Here is a 19,400-nt window from a genome sequence, read left to right on the forward strand (position 1 = left end):
GAGGAAGTGCTTCCCTTCTGTAAAAACAAGGACCCAAATGTTTTATCAAACATCATAATTTACTTGCTAAATGGAGGTAAGTTGCCTGGGAAGACCTCAGAAGACTACCTATGAGGGCCTCTGACTCAGCTACAGCAGCAGCTGAGTAGGTTTTCTTCTACTCTTTTTGAAATTGTTAAATTTGTGCTAAGTTTGATCATGACTGCTCAATTCACCTAAGCTTTGGCAGCAGTTTTCTGGTGGTGTTAATTTCCCAGCTGTTTCGTCTGTCTACATATCACTGTGGTGTCTCATTGGCCGATTCTCGTCTTGTCTTCACCTCCCACACATACAGTCCCTTCTCCATATTATTCCTGTGTGCCGGCCCTCCCTGTGCTGCCTCTGTCTGTAGGTAGGTAGGTAGGGCTATAAAAAGGAGCGGAGTAGATGATGTAGTCCACCCAAATTACTGTACTGACCTGAAAAATGTGACCTGAGAAATATTCTTCTTCATCCTTTTTTTTTTTTTTTTTTTTTTTTTTCTTTCATCTTCCCCCCCTCTGCACACTCTTGTTCTTCTTGCATCCTCATTGCGGTGTCACCCCATCAGTCTATCGTCACGCCACCTTCTTTTTTTTTTTTTTTTTTTTTTAAATTTTTTTTTTTTTTTTTTTTTTAAAACCACCTCCTTCCTGACTCAAATGGTTATGTCTGATTCATTCAGATGGAAGCGTGTTTCCACCAATGGGGAAAAATATCCCTGACACTAGCTCACTCAAAATCGTGTAGTGGACAGCATCAGTCAGCTTTCAGTGTATAGTAAACACGAACAAAGTGCTATTCATGTTGGCGAGTAACGCAAGGATTTCGTCATTTCTTAAACCACATTGGTAAATGGTAAATGGACTAGTTCTTATATAGCGCTTTTCCACTCTTCTGAGCACTCAAAGCGCTTTACACAACTTGTGCATTCACCCATTCACACAAGCACAACTGACATTCACACACATTCATACTCCGATGGATGCATCGGAGAGCAATTTCGGGTTAGTATCTTGCCCAAGGATATTTGGCATGCAGACTAGGGGAAGCCGGGAATCGAACCACCAACCTTCCGATCAGTAGATGACCTGCTCTACCACCTGAGCTACAGCCACCCATGACATTGAAAGTACTCAGCACTTTGCATATTCATGCCTGCCAGCTGTAGCACTGGCAGCTGATGCCATCCACCTCCTGCTTCCGAGTAACAAAGCAATGACGTTTTGAGAAGCATAACTCAAAGTTTAGGATTATGGATGCAATCTTTTTTTTTTTTTTCTTTTTTCCTTTTCCAGTTGCGTAAATTAGCCTCCGTGCATTCTCCTCTTCCTCAACACAATTGTTTTCCTGCCAGTCACATTTGGCTGCCACCTCTCTCCTTTGCCTCACAGGCCATCTCATCCTTATCCACAAACCTGTTACCAAGGCAACTACACAGCACATGGGAAACATCAGTGCCACACACCACTTTACTGTCTGGTTGTTATTTAATTAAAGTGACAGAAAATCTGCGTAGCTGACTCGTTGCAGCGATGACAGTGTTTTACACCACAGTGACAGAATACTGAAGAATACTCTTCCTGCACTGTAGGCTTTTTTAAAGCATGGTAGAAACCATAAGATTTGGTTTTCACAGAAAGATGAATTTATTACCCCTTAAGATTCCATCCACTCTAAATATAATCAAAAAGCTTGCATTAGTCATACAAATAAGGAAGTGTGGTAGAATGACGAGTCTCCTGAGATTGCTCCAAGTGGGTTATCGTGATTTCAGTGAGGAAATGAAGCTCTCTGGTATTGGCACGGTTTGTGTGCTACAGACTGTTTAACTATGAAGTGTTTGTAATTCTGGAGATTAAACATTAAGTGTATGGCGAGTGTAATAAGCGCTGGATTGGGCCTAGCTGTGAGAGAAAGGATTAGCCCAGCATGTAGCCGCACATCATCATGCAAGCTGCAACGGGAGGAAAGAAGCAGAGTTTCCTCTTGATTTTTATTATTATTATTTTTTATTTATTTATTTATTTTTGGTGTCGCTAACTGGACAAGATTTCCTATTCTGGGGTCCGTTCTTCGTACCTCGCTAAGTAAGTTAGCTGGATTTGATTGTTGACGATTTCGCGTGATCTTGGATCGTTCTGTTCTCCGAAGCTCATCCGGGACTTGCTGTCATAGCAACAGATCCGTAAGCGTAAACCTGCTTGGGAGCAGGCTCACTTTATGTAAACAGGATTAGATCGCGGCCACTCAGGTATGTCCGCTTCATCTATACGAAAGCAACAGCGATATTTTACCACTGTTTTTCCATAAATAAATATTATCAATGTAACTAAAGCTAATGCAGTATTTGATTGTTATTGATTTCATACAGATACATACAGGTCATTTCCTAAAAAAAGGGAAATGTACTATTAATCATTCTATTCCATGTATTTGATTATTTCAGATGTAATTCATATTTTAGAGTAGTAATAGTAAATTACTTCGTGTAATCAAGATGAGAGACCACGGCTATAAAAGCGAAGGTGGATTTGGGAAGCCTGTCGCAGCCATGTCCTGTCCGTATACGCGAGCCACCCATTGCGGAAGGTGCAAGATTGATAAGGAGAGTGTTCAGAATTCAGCGTATATTGCGGGATAGACAGGATCCTTTAGCTCAGCGCGACAGTGTGCTCATAGAGAGATATCGATTTTCCGTGAGGGTATTATTTACTTAACCAACTTGTTGACGAGGGGGTGCAGGACCACCACCTGTCTTTTTTTGCTCTGCCCTTTTCTTGGTTGCTGTTATAAACAAACAGATTATTTCAGGGTCTCTTTCCAAGAGACTAAAAGCAATATGAGTGATAAATATTACCATTCTGTAGAATATTCTTATATTTCACTTTTACTTGTTCCCATGTTCTAGTGGGTCCTGTTGTGGCTCTAATGTGAAAGAGGATATAATGTAATATGATATAATGTATGATAACATAATAGATTTACCCTACCGCCTACTGGTGTTGGCCAGAGGGGCCGATGGCGCGATATGGCAGCCTCGCTTCTGTCAGTCTGCCCCAGGGCAGCTGTGGCTACAATCGTAGCTGCCTCCACCAGTGTGTGAATGTGAGAGTGAATGAATAGTGGCATTGTAAAGCGCTTTGGGTGCCTTGAAAAGCGTTATAGAAATCCAATTTATTATTATTATTATTATTATTATTATTAAATTACGAGTTTAATTTGTCAGCAACTTTCTGCCAGCCCTCTCTCCTTGCTTTTGCAGCCTTTGCAGTGTTCCCTTGCGTTTTAATTAAACTCTGAGGGATTTCAGGAGTTTCAATCAAGAGTTCTTGCTCTGCTGCCGAAAAATACTGAGCGCGCTCCTTCGACATTTTCGCCGACCAATCAAAGGGTTGCAGATCAATGTTTCTACTATTGATGCGTAGCCCCTGTTAAGCCACCCAGTGATCTCACATTACTTCATCCAGCTATACTAATCGTCAACAACAGGTGTGTTCGGAGAACCGGAATAGCGAGCTCAAAGTTGGCGCGATGATTTGATCTTGGATGTGTCATTTGATCTTGGATGTAGTAAGCGAGGTACGAAGAACGGACCCCTGTTAACAGATGTTTGTTTATAAACACTGATAAATGAAGTGGCCATATAAAACAACTACATCACCATCGGGCTATAGCCAGAGGTTTGCATTCCAGCATCCTTTTGATTTCCACACAGCTTGTTTACTTTTGTGCAACCAGACCGTACAAACATGATTCAGGTCAGTAGAAAACTAGGGCTGTGCGATATGACCAAAATCTCATATCCCGATATGAGAATTCTATCGTCCCGATAATGATATAAATCAAACGTAACATTTTCTGTAAATTCTGTGAATCTCGGGCAGCTCGTCTTGCGGGAAGTGTTTCCAGCTGCGCGTCATGTAGCTGGAGTCGAGCGTTTTAACCGATACATGAAACGATACATTTTTAGACATAAGTTGTAAAGGGCGCCGTTTTCTTTGAGTATTTATTACACGGCGTGCTGCGGGGAAAAGCCTGTTCTAACGTTTGAGTCTAAGGTCTATTTTTTAGCACCTGGCGGCTCTTTTTTGCTTTTCATCCGTAAATAATCTGCTCTTTCACGTGATTCAGTTTATTTTGAAAAGTCTCAACAGGATCTTGAGCTTTATTGTGAAAGGTTTATGTGGAACATAAACAAGCGGACAAGTGATGCTGTTACTGTTGTTGTTGCTAAGCACAACGCATAAAAACAGGCGCTTGTCCGTCTGTAGTGTGGTTATATAAAATATAAGAACTTTAATAAGTTAATATAGCCACTACAGTGACCACCAAAACGATGAAAAATATTGCTGTAAACAGTTTATTTTGCGACACCAGGAAACAAACGACAGCGTAAAATGAAACGATAGACGTTTTTATATCGTCATCTGATATATATTGTTATATCGAACAGCCCTAAGTAGAACCGTCTAACGCTGGACTGGACACAAACGGGAATCAATCTATTGCCAAAAGATGATTGATATTCATACGCGCTGTACATATAAATATTATTCATTTATTATATAAATTGTATAGTAATGCATTTCAATTCTCAAACTATACACATTAGATCAATCCTCTTATGAACATGCATATCATAAAGTATTGATTAACATTAAAGGTCTGCCTGGTGTAGAGGACTGAGTGATGGCTAGAAGGCGCACAGCATATTTAGTATGTTGTCTAAGACCCCACAGCTGCTGATACAGACCTAACGGAGACGCTCGGTCTGAGTGATGACTTTACTTCTACATGCACTACATGAACTTTCAGCGCAGTTTTTGTCTTTGATCCGTATGAATGAAGAGTTAGGCAAAGCTACAAAAACAATGACTCAGTTGGTGCAGAGAAGCAGCTTGGGGAATGCATTTAATTTCTCCTGTGTAGTTTATGGGCTGTTCTGTCATTCTGTTGTGTGACAGCAGGAAATGAAATTGCATACATGAGAAAAGATTTGTGAATTTGGCTGTAGTTGTGAAGCAAATTGATATAAATTGCTAACAGAGACAGCTGAACTGCACTAAAGCACATGAAGCCAAATGAACATGGAGATTTGTGTGGCTGTCTGTTTGATGAAAATGCTTAATGCCTGCGCAATTTGTGGTCTTGCTTCGGCATTTAAGTTTTTCCTTATAGCTCTGACCTGTGTATGAACAGTTGGAGCTAACACTTTAGCTGCATCAGTCCTGCTAGGACACAACAGCATGGGCATCATCAGTTGAAGTATTTAACAGGTCTTCTGTGACAATTAGACGTCACACGTCCCTTTTTGATATTTTACCAGTCATTAGGTTTGTCATGAAGCCCACCACACACACAAAAAGAACCAGATGCCCTTCCTGATTTATCCCTCCCAGAGATTTGACTCCTCCCAGTGTTGAGTCTATGAATATTTCAGGTGATGTGTGAATGTGTAAACTGTACACTATGGCGCTAAAGCAAAACCAAAAACTATACCTTGAATAACAGTAAAGTAAACGTCTTAATTTGGGAACAACGTTCGCAGCTTGACTCAACAGTCAACATATATGCTGTGGTGTATATAACAGTCATATAGCATGTTGATAACTTTACAGTAAAAGAAAGTGTTAAAGGGGGGAAAAATGCTTTAATTTTGTAGGGGTGCAGCAATACACAAAATTCACGGTTCGGTTTGATACTTTGGTGTCACGGTTCGATGTTTTTTTCGATACAAAAAATGTTCATGCTTTTTTAATTTGTCATTTATTAAAATTATAAATGTATATTTTACCTCAAAAGTACAGTTTTTAAATTTAATGTTGCTGAAACAAAGTAATAAAAAAGAAAAAAAATCTATCTGATTGAGGAATCACTCATCTTTGGAAAAGGGAGTTTATTACAGAGAAATGGCTCTTTCCAAAATAAAAGCTATACTATACGCTTCTTCTGGGCTGTATTCTCAGCAGCATATTAAACATATCAGGTCCCCATAAGGAGACTCCTGTGCTAACGGCTGTCTAAATTACTCGGGTAAAGTTTGTAGCATGCCTGCTTGTTGTTTTTGTCTGCTTCCACTTGTCTTTGCACTAGGATGCTGTTGGAGTAAATGTGCAGTTAGGGCTGCTCGATTATGGCAAAAATGATAATCACGATTATTTTCACTGAAATTGAGATCTTGATTATTTGACGATATTTATTTAACCCTTTAAGACCTACACTGGACTGGCGGACTATAGAACAAAGTCCGCCAGAACTTATATTATATTTTTACATGTTGTAGTGCCATTTGTGGGAGCATTTCAAGTTGCTATACAACTGTTATAGCCCATATTTTAATAATATGTATGCATTAAGTCCATAGTAACTACATTAATTGCAAAAAAGTGCAATAAACTACAAAAAAAATTGAAAATCGTTTTTGGTTTTTTTTTTTTTACATATATTTCTATTTGGAGAAATTTAAGAGGTTTATCCCTCAAAACTTTAAATACAAAAAAGTTGCAAAAAATAGTTTACAATAACAGGAAACTTATTTTGAGTGTCTTCATAGTTTTATTTTGGAGATACACCAATTTTCATATATTGCAGGAAAAACGAAAACAATCCTATGATGCAAAGAAAACAGCAGGTGCATCAAAATAAACTATTTCCAGCAGTGCAATTCGAGTTCTAAGCATCCCAGAAACTATTCAGAAAAGTCAAACATGACCAGTATAGGCTTTTAAGGCCTACAAGTAAAAAACTACAATTTCCGCGAAAATGACGTCACTTCCGGTTTCGGCCAGGAAATGGCGGACATGTGATAGTTCGCGCTGACGTCTGTTTCACTGTGGGAAGTGTTACGAACAGCTGATCGGATCGGCAAAGCGTGTTTCTGGAATATTATGTTTTTGTTCCTGCAAGAGCTTTTTATGCAGTTTTTGCAAAGCTTTATGTGGAAGGAAACCGTGACCGAGGACAAGCTGATGGCATCAGATGTAAGTACAACTCCTCCGGTTTCATATGCAAAACAAATTATTGCGCTAGCTTACATGGTTCAGGTTCTACAGGGATTTAAAAATAGTTACACAACACGGAGCGTGCTGCTCTGACCGGCTTTAAAGGTTAACAATGACTTTAAAAAATAATATAAAATGGTGTGCAACACCACTGAAGGGTGTGTGTGTTTTTTTTTTTTTTTTTTTTTTTAACCTCTCTTTTCAACCAACGGCAGTCACTCTCCTCTCCAAATAACTTCTGCTTAGCTTTCCGAGCTTCCCTCTGGTCCTCTTAATCAGCGGTCTCCAACCTTTTTTGCGCCACGGACCGGTTTATGCCAGACAATATTTTCACGGACCGGCCTTTAAGGTATCGCGGATAAATGAGGGAGGGGCTAATAATCGGCTCAGTCATTTTTAATGATCGTTGAAAGCCCAGATCGTAATTGTGATTAAAATTCGATTAATTGAGCAGCCCTATGTGCAGTCATATTCGTTGTGTTCCCACTAGTGCTGTCAGCGTTAATCTGAAATGACGTTAACACCACAACACGGCAAATCTGTTAACGAGCTACCGCGGATCGCCCCGTGTGTGGGGCTGGACGGCCAACACGTTAACGAGCAAACTGTGCTAACGCAGTAGTTCCCACTCATGTAATTGAGCATTGGTGGCACATCCGACATACTGTTTTAGTTGAGCGTGAATGCGCAAAAACTGGAGTTTATTTTTAGATCCACTGGCATCCAAGTTCACTGTCATTTTAGTGAACTTTTAGTGAAACTCTTCTCTTGCTGCGTCACGACTGACTTTTTAGCTAACGTAAGTTAAAGTGGTAGTTTCTGTTTTTGTTTTTGACGCTGTCGCCGGTAAGAGATTCCGGAATGGCACCACTTACCTCAACATCCAGCTGTGAAAGCTGCATCAACCTGAGTCAAAAACTGATCAAGCTGGAGCAAAGGATATCCACGCTATACCAAATCCAGGGGGCTGAATGCGAACTTGACACGATCCTCCTTGGCAAAGCTCAAACCACCGCTACTAGCGCTGAGCTAGCCGACACAGTGCACCATCCAGCTGCTGTGTCCCAAGATCCCGCCAACAGTCAACACAGGCTCTCAATTTGAGTCGCTGGTGCTTCTGCCAAGGACGAGAACTCCTGGTTTCAGCTAGGGGCCAGACCCAAGGCTCTGGTCAGCTCCACTCCACTCCAACCAGCGCCATGGACCGTGGTTGAGACGCGTGGTGGCTGCAGAGGGGGCAGGAGGATCAGTCTCTCGCACCCTCACCCCTCCGGCGCGGTAGTACTGGAGAATAAATTTAATGTCCTAGATCCTGTGGACTTTCTTCCTCTGACCGCTAGCCCTCGCCATCCCGCTGTGTCGCTGAGGTCTGCGCCATCTCCACCACTACGCCCCCGGAGCCGCGGTGGGCAACCCGACGCTGTGGTGCAAACTCACCGCGGAGAGCTGTGCTTTACCCTGGCTCCTCGGAGAAGAGGACCCACGGCGCGGCTACCTGGGAGTCACTCACGCAGTCCGGCTGGCGCATCTCCATCTGAACACCCCCGGTGCCGCGGCGCAGGCGTCTCAGATGGCCAGCAGCCCCCGGTGGCACCTCCTCTCTCCACACTGGTCCTCGGGGATTCCATCGTCAGGAACGTGTGGATGAGGGGGGCGCTCACGCTGTCGTTCCCGGGAGCCACTGTTGTTGACATAGTGGACAGAATTCCCAACATTCTGGCATCCCACCCACAGGTTAACCGGCTCATCATCCACATCGGCACCAATGACATCCCCAAACAGCAATCTGAGCTGCTGAAGTTGGACTTCCTCCAACTCTTCAGCCTCCTTGGTCAGTTGCAGGTGAGTGCTTTTATCTCCGGGCCCACCCCCACCTGTGGCAGAGGGATAGGCCGTTTCAGCCGGCTGCTCAGCCTCAACACCTGGCTTTCCTCCGCCTGTGTCTCCCACGGCGTGGGTTTTTTTTTTTTAACAATTTTGATGCCTTCTGGGAGAGGAGGCATCTTTTTGGGGCAGACGGGCTCCACCTCAACGCCTGGGGACGCCGTTTGCTGTCTACCAATTTGGCATTTGGCGTACAGCACTCCCGCACATCGCCCTGTCACTACCCCAAATTGACATTACCTGCTGATCTGTCTGCCACTGACTGATGTTCCCCTGGTCCCAGCTCCTATATTTGTTCCACTTTTAACAGTAATACACAAAACTTTGGACTCGGACCTCTCTTTCCCACAGTCAACACAATACCCGTCATAATCACAAACAGAGCAACAGAATTATCATAAATCCAGTAACTCCAAAAACATTAATAACCTAAATATCAACATCCATTCAACTCTATTGTCAAAAATCCACCAGTCTCAATCAGTATGGCACTTTTAAATGTCCGCTCTCTGTTGAACAAGTCTTTTATTATTAATGATTTAATTTTAGATAATAAACTTGACTGTTTATTTTTAACTGAAACATGGCTGGGTTCGGATGCACCAGTTGTTCTCACTGAGCCCACCCACCAAATTTTAATTTCTCTTTTTCTATTAGAAGTGGTAAGAGAGGTGGTGGGACTGCATCTTTGGCCAACAACACACTCTCCTCCAAACAAATTTTATTTGATCATTTTACCACTTTTGAATTCCATGCTATTGTTTTCAGCAGCCCTCCAGTTTTATCTGTCACAATTTATAGACCACCTAAAGACAGCGCTGCTTTTATCAAGGAATTCTCAGAATTTTTAACAAACATATATTCAAAATATAATATAATTTTAACTGGTGATTTTAACCTGCACATAGATAATCCTTCTGACTCTGCATCAAAAGAATTCTTAAACATTCTTCACTGTTTGGATTTTACCCAGCACGTCACGCAGCCGACTCACAACAGAGGACACACTCTGGACCTGGTCATCACCCATGGGCTGTCCACCAGCGTGTCCTCTGTTGTTGACTTGGCTGTCTCAGTGTTTTTGTTTTTTTTTTTTTGTTTTTTTTTTTTAACATCACCGGTTTTATTCAGCGGGAGACCTCGGTGCGAACTGTGAGGAGGCGCTATCTAACCTCTGAAGTGGCTGCAAATTTTACCAGGGTTTTAGACGAATGCCCCCCTGTGATTCTACCTGCACCCTGCAATTTGATTTTTAATCATTTCAACAGCAAACTGAAGAAAAGCCTTGACTCCATTGCTCCACTCACCACCAAAAAGATTAACGTAAAACATGTATCACCCTGGAGAAACGAAGAAGTCAAAACACTCAAAAGAAATTGCAGGGCAGCAGAAAGGAGATGGAGGAAAAATAAAAATACTATCAACCATCAAATATTTTGCGAGCAACTTAAAATGTACAATAATACATTAAGGAATTCAAGAAACTCATACTTCGCCAAAATAATCAGTAATAACAAAAATAATCCCAAGGTCCTCTTTTCCACCATAGATCATTTATTTAACCCTGATTTTAAAAGCTCCAAAAGAACCCCCACAGACTCGCTCTGTGAGCAGTTTGCAGACCACTTCAGGGGAAAGATCAGCGCCATCAGATCTGATATTTTATCTAATCGCGATATGTTTGTAAAGACATCTGAGGGCTCGATTGTACCTGAGGAGACACTGGACAGCTTTGTCCTGGTTAATGCTGAGAACCTTCAGAAAGTTTTCTCCACAGTGAGACCCACCACATGTCCTTTAGATCCAATCCCTTCTTCACTCTTTAAAACACTTTATGGATTTTTTGAGGCTGAGCTTTTATACGTGATGAATTGCGCTCTTCAGTTGGGTGTCTTCCCTGCTGCCTTTAAAACGGCGGTGGTGAGACCCCTTCTGAAGAAGAGCAATTTGGATTGTAATGATTTTAATAACTACAGACCTGTATCCAACTCACCATTTTTAAGTAAAATCTTAGAAAAACTTGTTTTTACTCAGATTAATGATTTTCTAAATGATAGACAGATCCTGGAGATATTCCAGTCTGGATTTAGGGTGAACCACAGCACAGAGACGGCTCTCCTAAAGGTTTTAAATGATCTTAGATGTAACTGGGACGCCCAAAAGCTCTCAGTCCTGGTGCTACTGGATCTAAGCACAGCCTTTGATACAGTAGACCACGCTATTCTTTTAAACAGACTGAAATACATGGTGGGCCTCTCTGGTGCTGTACACAACTGGTTCACTTCCTGTCTCTCTGACAGATCTTTTATGGTGAGTATGGATACATGTTCCTCTAAGATCCATAAAATGACATGTGGTGTGCCTCAAGAGTCGGTTCTAGGCCCTGTACTTTTTAATTTGTATATGCTGACGGTGTCATCAGGAGGCATGGAGTGAACTTCCACAGTTACGCTGATGACACGCAGCTGTACATCTCCGTGTCTCCTGATGACACCAGACCAATGGATGCCCTTTTTAACTGTATTTTAGATATAAGATCTTGGATGGCAGAAAACTTTTTACAGCTTAACCAGGACAAAACCGAAGTTTTAATCGTCGGTCCTGAGGCTCAGAGAGAGAAACTCTTGTCTAAATTAGAGGCATTTTCACTATGTCCTTCGCTACAAGTGAAAAACCTGGGTGTTATTTTTGACTCTGAGCTTGGTTTTATCCCACATATTAAACATGTAACCAAAATTGGATTTTATCATCTAAAAAATATAGCCAGAGTCCGCCCTATTCTCTCTCGGGCTAACACAGAGATGTTGATGCATGCTTTTATTACCAGTCGCATTGATTACTGCCCTGCTCTCTGGTCTTCCTAAGAAGAATATTTCAACTTTACAACTTTTGCAAAACTCGGCAGCTCGTGTGCTGACGAAGACCAGAGGGCGGGCCCACATTACACCGGTTTTAGAATTGCTGCACTGGCTCCCCGTGTGTTTCAGGATCGATTTTAAAGTTCTTTTATTGGTTTTTAAATGTCTTAATGGTCTTGGGCCTTCTTATCTCTCAGATCTGCCTTTACCATATGAACCCTCGCGGACCCTGAGGTCCTCTGGTACTGGCCTTTTGATTGTCCCTAAAGTCAGGACACATACTCACGGAGAGGCAGCTTTTCAGTGGTATGGTCCTCGTCTGTGGAACAGCCTGCCGGAGGAGCTCAGGGCCGCAGAGAGCGTACATGTTTCTAACAACAGGCTCAAGACCCACCTTTTTAATTTAGCTTTTACTTAGCGTTTATTTATTTTATGCTTATTTATTCTATCCCGTTATTTTATTATTAATTTAGGCTTTACCTAATATTTATTGATTTTATTCTTATTCATTTTTTTAATCTTCTTACTCTATTTATATTTATATTTATATTGTATCCCGTTCTTATTTATTTTATCATTTTACCCTGTATATATCCTATTGTGTCATATCTCCAGTGTTTCCTCGGAGGGGGCTCTCTGCACCGGGGCTGTGATCGACCGTGGCTGCTGGGTCTGTGGGGGTCCTCTCAGCCTGGCTGGGGGGCTTCTTTGCCTCCCTCCTGCTGTGTGCCCAGCCTGGAGGCTGCGGTCTGTGACCGGCTCCCGGTGCAGACGGCTCCCTGTTATAGTGTTTCCTCACTTGGCTCATGTGAACCCAGCCCAATTTTTACTCTTTAAAAGTGTGTGTGTGTGTGTGTGTGTGTGGGGGAGATATATGTGTGTATTCACATCATTTATGTTAATGAGAGTGTGGGGAGTGAGTTGGAGGGTGGGGTGGGCTGCTTTTAACTTTGTGCTACATTTTTTGTATGAAAAATGCTTTATAAATAAAGATTGATTGATTTAGTCCATGACGCGCTTATACGTCACATGAAAACCAAAATAGTTCCAAACGCCAGATCTGAATGAGGGTGGGGGAGGTTCAGTTTGCCATGTTGCAACGAGCTTAGCTTCTGTCTCGCTAGCTTGCCCTGCGCTCAGTGAATCTGCGTTCGACTACTCCGCCTAGGCTGCACTGTCGAGCGCAGATCCACTGAGCGCTCAACACAGAAAGCATCATCAGAAGGAAAGTTGATAAAATTTAAAATTTTGTATTGTTTGGTACATGTGCGTACCGAACCGAAAGCACTGTATCGAACGGTTCAATATCCATACGAGTATCGTTGCACCCCTATAATTTTGGTATATTTTCATTTACATGTTTTTAAACAAATTGCATGCTCTGCAACCAGCATCAACACAGTGATGTTTGTCCTTCATGTCCGTTGTCTTGTCTGTTTCTTCCACCTCAGTGACCTGTTTTGACTCCGATGTAGAGTAAGAGCTGCCAACAAAGGGAGGGCTAGACAATTAGTCATACTTATCTTTTAACTAAGGCTTGGTAATGGTATGGTAAAATATGATGTGCTTATGGCTTTATCATAACCATCCTCCTCTCTTGTCAGAAATGAGTCGCCAGACTGCCACCGCGCTGCCCACAGGAACATCTAAGTGCCCTCCTTCTCAGCGTGTGCCCACCCTTTCAGGCACCACAGCCTCCAACAGTGACCTGGCGAGCCTGTTTGAGTGTCCTGTCTGCTTCGACTATGTCCTCCCCCCAATCCTCCAGTGCCAGTCCGGACACCTGGTGTGTACAGTCCAGCCTGTAACTGAACCTGAACTGTTTGTTGTTGTTGCTAGGAAAATTTCTTGCAGAAGCATAATTGTGAAGATTAACATTTTAGTAAACTTGTCATGAACATACTCGTGTTTATATAAATAAATTTTAAAAAAAAAATGTTATTTTTCTTCATCCCCAGGTGTGCTCCAACTGCCGGCCTAAGCTCACTTGTTGCCCCACCTGCCGAGGTCCCCTGGGTTCCATCAGGAACCTGGCCATGGAGAAGGTGGCCAACTCTGTCCTTTTCCCCTGCAAGTATGCCTCATCAGGCTGCGAAGTCACCTTGCCTCATACCGACAAGACCGAGCACGAAGAGCTTTGCGAGTTTCGGCCGTATTCCTGCCCCTGCCCCGGCGCCTCTTGCAAGTGGCAGGGATCATTGGATGCAGTCATGCCTCACCTGATGCACCAGCACAAGTCCATCACCACACTGCAGGTTAGAAGTTACTCAGCTCCTCAGTTTCTTCCACAAAACATGCTCCTAAAAGTGTGTGCCATTTTTACTAAGTGAGGATGAGACACTTTGAAGACTATCTGAATTGATGCTATTTAAACACGGATCGTACAGGGTTTGCAATTAAGTTTGTGACTTAGAAATAAACTCTTAGAAATAAACTAGAAATAAAAGTCTGAATAAACAGCGTAGAGTTTGTTCAAATGAAGTGGAAACATGGAAAACATTTCATACTCCATCCCACTAAGCTGATGGGGAATTTTGAGTGTGCCCTCTGCTGGACAGCAAAGGAAACAACATACTGTGTAAATGTGTGTTAATTTACAAATGAGTTGTTATAGCCTGCAGAATTTGTTCATTTTAATATCATGATTACTTTTAAATTGAAGGAACACTCCAGTAGTTTACACCACTGCTAGGTGGGCGGAGCTTCTCTGGCAACAGGTGAGCTTTTGTGCTCACAGCTGAGGCTGCCTGAGATCACCACATAAGGAAATCATCTCTCACTGATGTCATGCAAAGCCTGAGCGGCTTGTACATATAGTTGTATGATCTGTTCTGAAACCATGGAGGATCTTTGCCCCTACAACGAGAACATCCATGATGGTGGTTATCTTATCTGGCAACACTGACGTATTAAAGTTGGCATGCTACTGCAGCCAGCAGTACTACAGTACTTCTTTTTTTTTTTTTTTTTGTTGAAAGTGGTTTAGCCTTTTAATTCGTGGGATGACTTTTGGCGTAATTGTCTTAGAAATTTGTTTTTAAAGCTGTAAGATTGGACTGCAAGACAACACTAATGATTACTCAGTGGCTCATATCTTACTTGGTCTTGAGAATTTTAGATGGTTTGATGTTAACAATGAGTCGACGTGTCCATTGTGCAAAAGGTGGGGGTTGCATGGAGACTTGTCTCTGCTTGTTCTTTACTGTTATGCTAAAAGTCAGCCTGCAACAAGACAGCCGGATGACAAGTGCAAATCACAACCCCTTTCAAAAAGACAAGTGCATAAGTCATTATGTCAACTTTAATGTGTTTCTCAGTCTCCCGAGTCCGAAAGTCGCGGCCTGGCACACCTTTGAACTTTCCAGTGGTCGAGGTCTCATAACGGTGTGGTTGGTATCAAGAGCATACTCCCTGTCAAATACTGGCCAGATTATTCCAGAAAATTGCGTTTAACATGAGAACAACAAACGGCTTGTTCCTTTTGCAGCTTGTTTTATAACATGTATTTATTTTGAGATCATGATGATGTAAAAGATCTTTATGTGAGCAGCGTTGGGTGTTAACTTCAGGCTGACAACTAAAGAAGAAAGAAAGAAGAAAGTAGTGTACTTTATTGGTCCCCGTGGGGAAAATCCCTCTCTGCATTTAACCCATTCACTCAGTGAAGCAGTGGGCAGCCATTGGGCGCCCGGGGAGCAGTGTGTAGGGACGGTACCTTGCTCAGGGGTACCTCAGGGTAGCTGTTCAGGGGAATCGAACCCCCGACCTTCCGATCATGGGGCCACCACTCTACCTACTGAGCTATCCCTGCCCTAGCAGGGATGATTAACCCTGTTTGTGTCTCCGTCCAGGGGGAGGACATCGTGTTCCTGGCCACAGATATCAACCTGCCTGGTGCGGTGGACTGGGTAATGATGCAGTCGTGCTTCGGCTTCCACTTCATGCTTGTGCTGGAGAAGCAGGAGAAGTACGACGGACACCAGCAGTTCTTTGCCATCGTGCAGCTCATTGGGACTCGCAAGCAGGCCGAGAACTTCGCCTACCGACTGGAGCTCAACGGGCACCGGCGTCGTCTGACCTGGGAGGCCACGCCACGCTCCATCCACGAGGGCATCGCCACAGCTATCATGAACAGCGACTGCCTGGTGTTCGACACATCCATCGCACAACTGTTTGCTGAGAACGGCAACCTGGGAATCAACGTCACCATCTCCATGTGCTAAAAACTTTGAAGAGAAGAGGATTTAAAAAAAACAAACAAACAAGTTACATATTGTTAGGGGGCATTTTTTTTTTTCTTTGTTTTCTTTTTTTTATTAGACCTCACAGTGCCCCACCCCTCTCTGCCTCACTCCTTCAGACATGGATTTGGACTGTCTAATTAGGCAGCCATGGAGGCCTGGGGGGGGGGGGGAAATGGATGGCTGAATGTTTGGATGGATGAGTGGAGGAAATGAAACAAAATAGCATAACTGTGTAGTGACGGCTATAGACTTGGAAACACATTATGTGAGACCCACGCGGGGCCTCACCCTCTGTTCGTCGTAAACGCGGACACAAACTGTCAAACTCCCTTCCTGGCCACGTGTCCCTGTCTTAGAGTGATTTCTCACAACTCATTCTCATCGCACTCTCTCTCTCACACACACACATTTCAGACACTACGGCTCTTCCCGAGCGGAACGTGGAAGGGGCTCCAGTCCCTGACTTGAAGGATCAAGCTATAGTTCAAAACGGACTCCTGGTCAGTGCTGGAGTGCTTGCAAGACAGCTAGCACTTCCTGTTTGTAATCCACCTCAGTACCCCTCAAGTCCCCCCACACTTTCCCTCACTCGGACTGGAACGGTTCCCACGCTCCCCACCCTCGCAGGGCTATGGCTGTGGCTGCTATTGACTATTTCAAACTGGAACCCTGAGTCCCTAAAAATCTTTATCTAAAATGTATCTTCGCCTGTGACTGGGGATCATCACTCACAGACATGAATGGCTGTAGCACCCCAATCCCCAAGTAACGTCCAGGAAAAGAAGCTTGGATCTGTGTAAAGGGTCCCGGGATTACTACAGCTGCGCGAGCTCGTTTTGCTTTCTTCTGCTCCACACCGGTTCCTCCCCCCAAAGCTAAAGATTGAGCATCGGATGCTTGTTATTAAATTGTTGACTGTCATCATCAATTATTAAACTTTGCTGTCATACTGGTTGGATGTAAGAAGGCCCTCAGCTACGTCAGCCCTGGAGTTTTATTTTCAAAGTGGACACATCAACGGCTTTCTGACATGCCAAACGCACATTGCTCTTTGCATTACAGGCTCTGTGTGCAGGTGTAATAAATTGACCTAGGAACAAAGGGGTCCTTTTTGTTTTTTAGAACAAGGAGGAAAAAACCTAAACACTGCATTTCAGTTGGAAGAATTATTTCTCAAGTCTATTTCTTTGGAACTATTAGTGGGGTTTTTTTGTTTTGTTTTTTTGTGTGCGCGCGTGTGCACTGTCTTTGCTGAAAACCTGCTCATTTTCTCACGTCTCTTTCGTTTGTGCTCGGCCTCGTTTCTCTGTCTGCCCGTGTCTGCCTCACCGATTGACTGATCACCCAACAAGGAATGAGGGACAGTTTCTACCGTTACAATGTTGCTATTGTTATTATTACATGGAGATTATGACAATTATCGGTTTTTGTATTGAATTTTAAAAACAAACATTAAAAGGCAATTGTAAAAGTTGTGGCTAAACTTCAGTGTTTGTAGTTTAAAGAAAAAAAAACAAAACAAGTTGTCATTCTATTGAAGGTTTCTTTTCTTCCAGAGTTGGGTTGCTTTATTTTATTTTCTCTTCATTTATTTGTCCCGCTGTCCTCTCATTTGTGTGGTAAGTCTTCCCCCTCGAGCCCTTTTTGTTTTGTTTTTTTTGTTCAAGGATTGAGGGAGTTCAAGCCAATCATCTCTCCATTTCTCCTCATGTGGAGTCTCAGTAATGTTGCTGCTCTCCCTGAAGTCCTCCACTTCTGTTTTAATTTGTCATTAAATAAATCTATCTTTTTCATACTCTGTGCTTTTTCTTCCTTTTTTTTTTTTTTTTTTTTTCTCATTTTTTTTCTCTGAGGCTTTTGGATTCAACACGATGACTGTAAAACTGACAGTACCTCAGTTTTTGACAAGCAAAGAAATTAATGTAAGGAACTCTACATCTAACATATCCAGTTCAGTGGATGCTCCTCCTGTTTGACTTTTATTTATTTATTTATTTTTTAAATTAGATTGGTCTTCCTGTTGTAAACCTTCATTTCAGCATTTTTGGAAGCTTTTGTTTTCTTTCCCAGTTTTCCAGGTTGTTGTTGAGCTTAAGATTTGTGAAGGGTGTTCAGGTAAAAATATTTCAATATCGGCATGAAGCAATGAGCCAAGTTTAAAAGATTTAAAACATTTAAAACAAAATTGGAATTATGATTAGGAGAAGATCAAACACTAAAACATGATGGGGGTAGGTGAAGTACTTTTTTTTTTTTTTCTTTTTTTTTTAAAGATTGTGGCCATCATGAAATGGAATAAAATTCGTTGTAATAGTAAAAGCTGATCTTCCCGACAGTCGGTTCATTTAAAAACTTTTCAGATCTACAGGGAACAGTTTTACATGAACAACATAAAATACAATGTCTAGTTCAAGTTCAAGGTTCTTTATTTGTCACATGCATAGTTATACAAGTATAACACACAGTGAAATGTAGCCTGACACGCTCCTCGACATGTGCAAAAATTGGGGGGGTGTGTGTGTGTGTGTGTGTGTGTGTAGAGGAAGAACTATATGTGTATATGTACATACATATGTATGTGTATACATACATATGTGTGTGTGTGTATGTATGTTGTGCCTTGGTTTAGAGTGTCTGGAAGAGAGTCCTGTCTCAGTCAATTATAGATGATGTGAGAGGGTGGGTGTGTGTGTTTAGGGCACGGATGGCTTGGGGATAGAAGCTCCTCTTGAGTCTCTCTGTCCTTGCCCGGAAGATGCGGAACCTTCTACCAGATTGCAGAAGTTGGAACAGTTTGTTGCCAGGATGGGACGGGTCCTTCAGTATCTGCGCTGCTCTAGTCCGGCATCTCCTGGTGTAGGTGTCCTGAAGCGGGGGGAGAGCAATCCTGCAGCAGCGTTCTGCTGTACGGATCACTCTCTGGAGAGCTTTTTGGTCCTTCACACAGCTGTTCCCAAACCACGATGTCATGTTCTGTGTGAGGATGCTCTCCACAGCGCCTGTATAGAAAATCCTGAGGATCTTTGGAGAGACCCTGAACTTCCTCAGTTGTCGTAGGTGATACAGGCGCTGCCTAGCCTTTTTGGTCTGGACCTGAATGTGGGCAGCCCATGTCAGGTCTGAGGAGATGTGGACACCAAGATACTTGAAGGACTGCACCCTCTCCACTGGAGCTCCATTGATGATGATGGGCTTGTAGTCTCTGTGCTGACCCCTTCTGAAGTCCACCACCAACTCCTTGGTCTTGCTGACGTTCAGCTGGAGGTGGTTGTCCTGGCACCACGATGCCAGATTCTTCACTTCATCCATGTAGGCCGCCTCATCGTTGTTGGAGATGGCACCCAACACCACTGTGTCGTCAGCAAACTTCACAATGGTGTTGGAGCCGTGGG

The 19,400-nt window shown here is 42.8% G+C and overlaps 1 protein-coding gene across 2 annotated transcripts in view; it reads left to right on the forward strand.

The window, feature by feature from the left end:
- siah1 (siah E3 ubiquitin protein ligase 1) overlaps positions 1-17,804 on the forward strand; it is a 36,552-nt gene extending 18,748 nt beyond the window's left edge. For both annotated transcript variants that reach the window (XM_085461075.1, XM_085461074.1), the window contains exons 3-5: positions 13,369-13,550; positions 13,723-14,019; positions 15,616-17,804. In XM_085461075.1, coding sequence (XP_085317201.1) covers positions 13,369-13,550; positions 13,723-14,019; positions 15,616-15,987 — 851 coding nt within the window. In that variant the 3' untranslated portion in view covers positions 15,988-17,804. The remainder of the gene's footprint in view (positions 1-13,368; positions 13,551-13,722; positions 14,020-15,615) is intronic.
- Positions 17,805-19,400: the final 1,596 nt, after the last annotated feature.

The sequence above is a fragment of the Copadichromis virginalis genome, linkage group LG7, assembly GCF_057382275.1.
Source record: "Copadichromis virginalis isolate Kocher_CV1m ecotype Utaka linkage group LG7, C_Virginalis_male_GT1.1, whole genome shotgun sequence".
NCBI lineage: Eukaryota > Metazoa > Chordata > Actinopteri > Cichliformes > Cichlidae > Copadichromis > Copadichromis virginalis.